Source organism: Arachis ipaensis, chromosome B09 (assembly GCF_000816755.2).
Source record: "Arachis ipaensis cultivar K30076 chromosome B09, Araip1.1, whole genome shotgun sequence".
Lineage (NCBI taxonomy): Eukaryota > Viridiplantae > Streptophyta > Magnoliopsida > Fabales > Fabaceae > Arachis > Arachis ipaensis.
The window spans coordinates 92,894,334-92,905,202 of record NC_029793.2 but is presented as its reverse complement, the minus strand read 5'-3'; the positions used below and the strand labels follow the sequence as shown (position 1 = coordinate 92,905,202).

Here is a 10,869-nt window from a genome sequence, read left to right as displayed (position 1 = left end):
AATCAGTGGATAGGAGGGCCTAAGGCCTAAAAATCCTGGTCTAAGCGGCTAAACCAAGCTGTCCCTAACCATGTGCCAAATGCTTTGGAAAGTAGACATTCAGGGCTTTCCAGCAATGTATAATAGTCCATACTTTGGTCGAGTTTAGATGACGTAAAAGGGCGTTGAACGCCAGTTCTACGCTGCTGTCTGGAGTTAAACGCCAGAAACAAGTCACAAACCAGAGTTGAACGTCAGAAATACGTTACAACCTGGCGTTCAACTCCAGAAAGAGCCTCTGCACGTGTAACATTCAAGCTCAGCCCAAGCACACACCAAGTGGGCCCCGGAAGTGGATTTATGCATCAATTACTTACTTCTGTAAACCCTAGTGACTAGTTTAGTATAAATAGAACTTTTTATCATTGTATTCGCAGTCTTGGTTACTCCAGTTCCCCTCTGGGGCCGAGACCAATGAACTCCATTATCACTTATGTATTTTCAACGGTAGAGTTTCTACACTCCATAGATTAAGGTGTGGAGCTCTACTGTTCCTCAAAGATTAATGTAAAGTACTACTGTTTTTCTATTCAATTCAACTTGTTCCGCTTCTAAGATATTCACTTGCACTCCAACCTGAATGTGATGAACGTGACAATCATCATCATTCCTTATGAACGCGTGCCTGACAACCACTTCCGTTCTACCTTAGATTGAATGAGTATCTCTTAAATCTCTTAATCAGAATCTTCGTGGTGTAAGCTAGAATGATGGCGGCAGTCATGAGAATCCGGAAAGTCTAAACCTTGTCTGTGGTATTCCGAGTAGGATTCAGGGATTGAATGACTGTGATGAGCTTCAAACTCGCGAGTGCTGGGCATAGTGACAGACGCAAAAGGAGGGTGAATCCTATTCCAGCATGATCGAGAACCTCAGATGATTAGCCGTGCTGTGACAGAGCATTTGGACCATTTTCACAAGAGGATGGGATGTAGCCATTGACAATGGTGATGCCCTTGCATAAAGCCAGCCATGGAAAGGAGTAAGACTGATTGGATGAAGACAGTGGGAAAGCAGAGGTTCAGAGGAACGAAAGCATCTCTATGCGCTTATCTGAAATTCTCACCAATGATTTACATAAGTATTTCTATCCTTATCGAAAACTCCATAACTATTTTATATCCGCCTGACTGAGATTTACAAGGTGGCCATAGCTTGCTTCATACCAACAATCTCCGTGGGATCGACCCTTACTCACGTAAGGTTTATTACTTGGACGACCCAGTGCACTTGCTGGTTAGTTGTATCGAAGTTGTGACAAATTATGAATTGAGATTAGAGCACCAAGTTTTTGGAGCCATTACCAGAGATCACAATTTCGTGCACCAGCGTGCCACGCCTTCGAGACCAAGTGGCATGCCATAGTGAAGGTTCTTCTTGGAATGGTGAGTTGGCGTGCCATGCCCCTTTGCTCAAGTGGCACGCCCATAGTAATTGATGGGCCAGGCATGCCATGCCCAGCTTGGCGTGCCACGCCCCTTTTTTTGTCCTCCATTGTAGCTCTCTGGAATTTTGTATTAGCGTGCCACGCCCAGTCTCTGGCGTGCCACACCCACATGCATGCTTGGACTTCTTCTCTGGAATTTAGTACTGGCGTGCCACGCCAGTGCATTTTTGTGGTGTTTGCTTCAAGTGGCACGCCAGTTTCACACGCCCAGCTTCTTGTTTGTCTTCTACCCAATTTTTGATGCTTTTCTCACCTGAAATTCAGCACAACTCATCTCAAAGTAGTGTACCATAATATTCATCAAATAATGCATGAATTGTACTGATCAAATGAGATTTATATTCTTTTATGGTCTTTTTTATGCAAGAAAGAAGGGTAGATGATGCAAGTCATCACAACACCAAACTTAAGTTTTGCTTGTCCCAAGCAAATCAATGTGAGTAAACCTTTATAACTTGAGGCCTTGGCTTTGAGTGATTGCAATACAACTAAGAGTAAGACTAAGTGTTCAACACATGTATGAATGTTTTAATGTCATGGGAAGCTCTTGGGTCCTTGAGGGTTCTTTTAGGTATAGGCCTTAGGGGTCCTTTCTATTGATTGTCACCTTGAAGTAGTAAGGGTTGTTTTGCTTTCTTGACCATGACTCTAAGTGTATTGTCTCAAGACAACCCTTTATTTAAGCTTTCAATTAGCACTCCCAAACCAGTTGGTTTTAGGGTACTAGGTGTTGAGACACCCCTAAGAATTTACTTGCCCAGGTCTCTTCTTGACACATCTTCACCACAAGCATCTATTAAGATCTTTAATTCTTTTTGAGCTTTTTAATGTTTCTTTTTCTATCCCAGTAGTTGATGCTCAAAGCCTTGGGTCTTTATTGCTTACTACCTCTTGGTTCTATGGATATTCAAGGAACACCCTTTGGCCTTCCCTGGTTATACCTTCTAGGACTGGTTGCTATTCCATGACTCATTTTCTTTTTAGTTTATCCAAGGTTCTACACTTAGTTTCTTATTTCTTAGTTTGTTTGATAATCCATCTTGGCCTTGGTCTCTTTCATTGTTTTTGCACAACTCACAGTGACTCTTATGGGGACAAACTCTACTTTTATTTATGTTGAAATAAAGACTTGAAATACATGGCATTTTCTTTCTTGAAAAAAAATTCATAAAGATTTCAAACAGGAATTAAAACTAAGAATAAAGTATAAACTATCCTAGCATGACTATTTATTCAAAAAGCAAATAAAGCAAAAACTTAAACAAGATTTAAGAAGTTGGAAAGTGTCAACCATAGGACTCAACAACCTTGAGCAGCTTCATCTTTAGTTCATTGGCCCCTTCCCTTTGTCTTTCTTCTTGGAGGAACCTTCTTGTGCTTTGGTGTCCTTGGGCGTCCAAAATCCTAGCCTCCTCATGTAGGATTTCACATTCTCCTTGTGTTGGTATGCTATTTCCTCTTGCCTTGAGCTAAGTTCCTCTAATTTCTACATATAGGTGGGGTAGTTGGGGTTCATGTTAGCTACTGCATTGCATAGGTAGCTCAACTTTGTTTGCGCATAGCAATCATATTCTCCTCTAGCTACAGTTCTTGCTTCATAAAGGTGTCTGAATTCAGCAAGGCTCTCCATTTGTTGTAATTTCCGTCTCAGAATCATTCCTAAACTGCCTTGCATTTCTCCCCACACTACAAGAAAACAAGCTTTTTGCTACGCTTTTAAAGCGTGGCGAAAAGTCCGAAAAAGTGTAGCGATAGCTTTTCGCCACGCTTTTTGAGCTATCGGCACGCTTTTGAAAGGGTCACAACTGCAAGGGTGCCGGTTGCTCTATCGCCACGCTTTTGCTGACCTATCGCCACACTTTTTTTCTTGCCACGCTTTTATAGATCGCCATGCTTTAAAAGCGTAGCCATATGTGTGAGATATGGCTACGCTTTTAAAGCGTGCCAATAGCAAGACATATGGCTACGCTTTAAAAGCGTGCCAATAGAAAGATATATGGCTACGCTTTTAAAGCCTGCCAATAGCTGTGAGATACAGCTACGCTTTTAAAGCGTGACTGTTAATACCCACTGTAACGTTTATCGTCACGCTTCTAAAGCGTGGCAACAAGTGGAGATATGGCTACGCTTTAAAAGCGTGCCAATAGGTACGAAACTAAATTACAGCCACGCTTATAAAGCGTGGCTGTTGATTGCTGCTGTACAATATAGCCACTCTTTTAAAGCGTGGCTGTAAGTTAGTTCAGTACCTATTGGCACTATTTTTTTTATAAACCTTACAAAATCATAGATAATTTTAAAATTTAAAAGATTACTAATTTTAAATCAACTAATCATTGCTTCATAAACTTGTCACAGAAAAAAAGTGTTTGATCACATGATATACTCTAACAAAATACCAAAAATCAAAGTCTCATCCACTAGCAATTTCCTAATACATAAATTACAATTCCAACATGGGTTAAATTATCTAGATACTTCCTTTACACTTGATTACAAAATATAAAACTTCATGATTACTGATCATCATTGTGAGCGAAATTGTTTTCAGCACTGCCCTGCATAATTTTAAATGTTGTGTGTTAGTGCATCTTATACCAAACCAAAAAATGAAAAGACATATTATCAACAAACTGTGTTGTGTTATAGTCATATAATAATTGTAACCAGCAAAGGCTTTTCTTTCATTATATTGAAAGCCACTATACTTTTTTTGTTCTTAAAGTTTTCAAAAAAGGGAAAAGGGTACTGATATAGGAAGCTAACAATCAAACTGCCCTCCCTACCCCTTTTTTTTGCTGCAACTATCACATGTTTTAACTCAACAATGGCATGTATTCACAACCAAATTAACCATTCTTGTAGCCCTATACTGCACCTGCAGTCATATGCATGCACATAAGTTTATTCTAGCAACTAGAGAATCAATACAAATTGCATATGGATTCTATAATCGATTTTTTCTTCTAATTAATAAAGGTGGGAAAAGAAAGAAAGAAAAGACCAATCCCCAACAAATAAATCAAGTAAAATAAGATATACCATGAGAGCCATTAATTCCTTCTGGAGTCTGCAAAAATCAAAAGAAACAAAACCATTAAAATTCAATTATGGTTTCTTTTCTTTTCCTTTTTCCAATTTGATTATGAAAAAGTGCAAATCTTCAAAGATTTCTCGTGTTTTCCAAAATTGAGATTCAATACCACACTAAATACAAAACAAAACACTACTAAAAAGTCAACAACTTTGAATTTAGATTCCAATTCAACACCATTAGCACCATTTATAATATTTTATTTCACTATCAAATGTCCAAAATCAACAACAACAATAAGTCAACTACTTTAAATGGAAATATATCGAATATCCAAAGATAGTGACTTACATCTTTGGGTGGAATATGAGTTGATTCGGAGGAGCGAGGAGTATTTCTCGGTCTGCTACTTGAGGCATCCAAAGGAGAATTTTGGGCAGCTTGCACTAAGGCTGCTACCTCTTCCTCACTCATTCCAGGGTTGACTTGGTGCACCAATACCTTTAATAAACTACATACACCGTCCATCTTCTTCTCTAATGATTCAACCTTGTTGTTGTATTCAACCTTGACTTGTCGAATCTCCTCATCCTTTTTAAGAGACCTTCTTGTAATCGAAGCCCCATAACAACGAACTCGACCTGGTTGGTCCTTTCCTAGCACTCCTACAAATGCATCCTCATCATTTTCCCCTGCCTCTATGCGGGTTTGAAGTTCAGCCTGCCGCATTAATTTAGCATACAAACAATATTAATAGAAATCACTATAGAAATCACTATAGAATTAATATTGTACATTTCCAAATACAAATACAAACAACTCACAATTGTGCTTTGCGTTTTAGCATCAATTTCTTTTCCCTTTTTACTTGTGCGAGTTGCTATGAAAACTTCAACTCTTGATGGTTCTTCACTGTTCTCTTTAGAGTCGCGCTAGAGTACATATAGAAAAATTTACATGAAGCATACTAACTAGAAAACTACAACATGAATATAAATGAGAAATTAGAAAAAAATAAGTTATATTACCAGCTGCTTGCGCACTATTCCAAAATTTGTGGAACCCATCCGGTGAGGACATGTTTGTTTTGACCTATTTTCAGCATTCTTAGTAGACACAGCTTAAATATAAACATGAAAAAGAGATGTTATTATTCTTAATAAACATGTTTTCTTGTTTTTTCAAAATCACACTACTTTTTTCAAAAACACCAAGTTTAATCACATAAAGAACTAAAAGACAATATTACCTTGACAGTTGGAAGACTCCAATACCGAATTAGTTTGCGAAATTGAACCTCAGGGATCTCTAACGGTCGGTTCTTTATCATTTCTTTCTTTGTGTTGTACTTCAAGAAATGTTTCTTTTTTATTTCGCCTTTGTATTTTTTCCATGCACGACAAAATCTCTTCATTACCCACGGCTTTGAAGCTATTGGAAGAATGAATTTTTGCTAAACAAGACAACAAATTAGAATGTCAAAGGTTAGCATAAATAAAGTAACAAATAAATTTTAAAAAAATTATCTATAATTCTATAGTTACATACATTGGCATACTCCCACATGTCCTCTTTGAGGTTTTTAGGCATACCATGCCAACTAGTATATAGCAAAGTCACAAAACGAGGATTTCTAACTATTGTGCCCAAAAGTTGGTTGAGGTTAGATACAACCTCCTTGGTTGGACCTATAGGCTGCCCTCCAAAAAATTCCACCTCCCGTCGATCATTAAAATCAGTGGCATGAAGCTTTTTGCACATAGTCTTTCCACGAGTTTTCTTCTTTATTGTGCCTATGTCCAATTAAAATAACAGAATTTTAACTCAAATCAACTTAGAAGTAATACAAGCTATATTTTGACAATAAGGTAAAACAAGAAAAGCACCTTCATTACTAGCTTGTCCTCCATTACCCTCATCATTTGCAGCATCATCAAGCTCATCTTCCTCATCTTCTTTATTTTCCAAATTTATCCCATGTACCTTAAAATACATGTCAAGACTCATTCCTTTTTTTGTTGAACTTGAACTTAGATCGCTTGTATCTTCTCCCTCATCATCAGAACTTAAATTATTTTGTTCCATTGTATCAGCTTCAACAGTCCTTTGATTCCCAGTTTTGGAGGTCTTTTCAGCATGAGACATTGTCCCGTTCCCATTATGTTCACATTCTTGAAAAAGTGGCATTGGTTGGACCTTCTTTTTCTTCTTTGGAGTCCTAGCTTGCTCTTCAATGGCATCTTCCACGATTGTAATGGGTTGGTTTCTTGTTTGATCTTTTGGGTTTTGAGCTTGGAAGCTAGCCTTCTTATTTTCAGCCATGATCTTTTCTCTTTTAATATTGTATTGTTATAGCAATTCAGCATTTGACCTCACTTGTGTAACCTCAAAGGAATTCTTTTTTTGTGGACTTTTTTCTTTCATTTTTTGTGCTAAGGTACTTATCCGTTTTCTTTTAGTGATCTCTCCTTTCTCCATTCTGCATACACAAGAGTTGCAATGAAAAAAATGTTATTTTATGAATAATTAAATGAACATAATCAACATAAGCAAGTAATTAAATAAGCAAAATAACTGGGCGTGACAAGTCACCAAAAAAAATAATAAGCAAAATAACTAAAACAAATGAGACATTTAGAATTCTACCAAAACAACATTACATTAAAACATGTCAAGAAGTTTCAGAATCAGAGTCCTCTACGTACTCGTATTCGCTTTCCTCATCATCTTCCTCACCATGTTGTTTGGCAAACATATTTGGAGCCATATCTATAATAGTTGCTCGTAGATCATTCCTCACTAGATCAACTTCGCCATTATCATTTGGGAGACTGGGAATCACTTCAGGTTCACATGGCTCCCTTGCATATATTATGGGGGAATCAGACTCAAGGTCATCACTTATCCTAAATAAATCTCTTCGAATTGTTTTCATAACATAGTGTTTGTCACTCACATATGGGTCTTGTACATAAAAGCATTGGTTTACTTGGGATGCTAGGACAAATGGTTCTTCTTGGTAGCATTTTTTACTGAATACACATATGAGAGACTAAAGTTGTCTTTTGCAACTGTATACCACTCACACTTAAACAGGACTAACTTAAATTGGCCACAATAATCTAATTTAAACATATCAACTATTCTACCATAGTAGGTTACTTTTGCTTCAATTGGGTTCTTATCTTTCACAGTAGCAAAATTAGGAGTCAATGCCTCCAATGTGACACCACTATTTTGGATTTTATGTCTCGCATCACGGTGCCTTGTATGGAACCTATACACATTGATAACATAACCTGAAAATCTTTTTGCAACTCTATTTGGACCCCTTGCCAACCCTTTTGCCCAACCAGGCACATCCTTTTTCATGGCACGAGTTTTAAACCATTCTGAGAACTGTTGACTATGGTCTTTGGCTTTCTCCCACTTTGTTCTTCGTGGATTGTTGTCATTTACTGCCTCCTCATGCTCTCTGAAGATCAAATATTCATATTCTTATTTGTTAGTAGGGTAAAATGTTATGATTGAGGTCTACGAAATGACAATGAATCAAACAAAATACCTTATGTAGACTTCGATCTTATCACAATTGTTTAGGATGTATGCATGACCTTGTATTTTTTATTTTTCATCTAACATGAACAAATCTCCCATTTTTCCACCCAAAGGACATCCTTTGCTTGGAAACAAACTCGGAGTTCGCAGCTCATCTGAAACACACTCATCATTGTTTCGAGGCACTCTGTTGAATCTTGTCTGGACATCTTCAGGCAAATATCTTGAGCAAAAATTAATACACTCATTCGCCAAATATCCTTCGGCAATGGATCCTTCTGAACGACTTCTGTTACGAACATACGATTTTAGTGTGCACATATATCGTTCAATAGGGTACATCCAACGATATTGAACTGGACCACCTAACCTCACTTCATTTGCCAAATGGATAGGCAAGTGCACCATTATGTCAAAAAAGCTTGGAGGAAAAATCCTCTCCAATTGGCATAATGTCTTAGCAATCTCTGCTTCTAAGTTAACTACCTCATCTAGGCTAATTACCTTCTGACATATCCGGCGAAAAAATGAACATAAGTGAACTAAAGCGATGGCAACATGGTCAGGAAGTATGCTTTTGATCGGTACTTGCAACAAGTAATGTAACATGAAATGAGCATCATGGGTCTTGTAACCAGAAATCTTCTTTTCTGTTTGCTGCACACATCGAGCGATATTGGAAGCACTGCCGTCTGGTAACTTTGCCCCTTTTAACACACTACAAAAGATTGTTTTCTCTGCTGTAGTCATTGAGAAGCATGCATTTGCTAACTTAGTTCTTTTACCATCATTCGTATCTCTTGGTTGAAGGTTTTTCCTGATACCCATGTCTTTAAGGTCAAAACGCGCAGCTGCATGATCTTTTGTCTTTCCAGAAATATCCAAAAGAGTTCCAATAATGCTATCAACTATATTCTTTTCTATGTGCATGACATCAAGGTTGTGTCTAAACATGTTGAACTTCCAATATGGTAAATCAAAAAAGATTGACCGCTTTTTCCAATTTGAAATGCCATTCTTTGATCTCCTTTGCTTCTTCCCAAAAGAATTTTCTACCCCTTGCAATATATGAAATACAGTTGTTCCATCTAACAACTGCAGTGGAGACCTAAGTTCAGTTTCCCATTGAAAGATCTTTTATTATGTCTCCATGGATGGTTCATGGGTAAAAACCTTCAATGATCCATATAAACAGTCTTGTGGCTATGTTTCAGATATATAGAAGAAGTTTCATCATTACAACATGGACAAGCCAATTTTCCCTTTGTACTCCACCCAGATAACATAGCATACGCAGGGAAGTCGTTAATTGTCCATAAAAGACATGCTCTCATGTTGAATGTTTTGTTCTCTTTGGAATCATATGTTTCGACACCTAACTCCCACAATTCTTTTAATTTTTCAATTAGTGGTTGAAGAAAGACATCAATATCATTTCCCGGTGATTGTGGGCCAGGAATGAGTAAAGAGAGCATAAAATAATCAGGCTTCATGCTCATCCAAGGGGGTAGATTATACCCCATCAGAACAACAGGCCATGTACTATGTGTACTACTCAAAGTTCAAAACAGATTGAATCTATCGCTTGCTAAGCCAAGTCTCACATTACGAGGCTCCTTTGCAAAATCTTCATGTCGACTGTCAAATGCTTTCCAAGATTCACCATCGGCAGGATGCCTTAATGACCCATCTTTAACACGTTCATTATGATGCCAAGACATAGCTTCAACCGTCCTTGTGCACATAAAAAGCCTTTGAAGTCTGGGAATCAGGGGGAAATGCCTTAGAGTTTTTGCAGCAACTTTACGAGGCTTTTTAGATGAGGTAGCATCGTCCTCTTCTACATGATGCTCAATATAACGGGATGTTCCACAGACATGGCAAGATGAGTCATTCTTATGCCCGTTCCGATACAACATGCAATCATTGCGACATGCATCGATCTTTTGGTAGTCAAGACCCAAATTTTTCACCATATTCTTCGTTTTATCAAAAGAAGTAGGAATATTCAAATGTGGCATTCCTTCTTTCAATAATTCTAAGAGAGAAGTGAACGACGCATTACTCCAACCATGCAAGCATTTTAACAAGTAAAGACAGATGGTAAAGGATAATCTTGTGAATCCTTTACATCCAGGGTATAGTTCTTGGCTTGCCTCGTCTACCAATTTATAAAATGCTTTTGCACCTTCGTTAGGCCCCATGTTATGTCCATCAACTTCTGTAGTATCTCTGAATCTATCACGTAACAACTCATCAATGTTATCATTGCAGTTATATTCCTCATCTGTGTCACTGTCAACATCCATAGCAACAAGTGATTCCCCATGATTAAACCACCGCCTATAACCTTTTACGAATCCATCGCATATTAGATGGTCATACACGACATCTCTCCTTAACCAAAGTCTATTACAACACTTTGCACATGGGCATTGAATTTCTTCCCCTTGAGGAATTCCCGGTGATGAAAAAGCAAAGTGTAAAAACTTTTCTACACCGAGTTGATATTCTTTTTCATGACGTGGTGTATCCATCCAATCCTTGGACACATCCATCAAAAACCTATATATTTCTAATAGATAGCTAAGTTTCTAGTTTGAAGTCTTTACTGCTAGTCTCACTAACTGCGAGTCTAGCTTCCTAATTAACTAAGAGACAATATTTTCCAAGTCTCCAAAATACTTTGAAGGCATTGGACATAAAATAGCAAAGAAAATTAAATTTTTATCAATTCTTAAAGAAGGTCCTGAAGTGAGTGCCTTAGGAAAGCACTTAAGTTGTCCGCATA

At 37.7% G+C, this 10,869-nt stretch overlaps 3 protein-coding genes across 3 annotated transcripts; all 3 read right to left on the bottom strand.

The window, feature by feature from the left end:
• Nucleotides 4,354-6,842, bottom strand: LOC107615662. Its single transcript, XM_016317709.1, has 8 exons — nucleotides 6,407-6,842; nucleotides 6,069-6,313; nucleotides 5,770-5,973; nucleotides 5,549-5,626; nucleotides 5,345-5,452; nucleotides 4,872-5,240; nucleotides 4,529-4,556; nucleotides 4,354-4,364 (listed from the first exon to the last, which is right to left on the bottom strand). The coding sequence occupies exons 1-8, from the start codon at nucleotides 6,840-6,842 to the stop codon at nucleotides 4,354-4,356; spliced, it is 1,479 nt and encodes a 492-aa protein (XP_016173195.1).
• On the bottom strand, nucleotides 7,192-9,571 carry LOC107615663. Its single transcript, XM_016317710.1, has 4 exons — nucleotides 9,272-9,571; nucleotides 8,161-9,173; nucleotides 7,654-7,995; nucleotides 7,192-7,552 (listed from the first exon to the last, which is right to left on the bottom strand). Exons 1-4 carry the CDS (start codon nucleotides 9,569-9,571, stop codon nucleotides 7,192-7,194), a joined length of 2,016 nt encoding a protein of 671 aa, XP_016173196.1.
• On the bottom strand, nucleotides 9,641-10,636 carry LOC107615664. Its single transcript, XM_016317711.1, has one exon. The coding sequence runs from the start codon at nucleotides 10,634-10,636 to the stop codon at nucleotides 9,641-9,643; it is 996 nt and encodes a 331-aa protein (XP_016173197.1).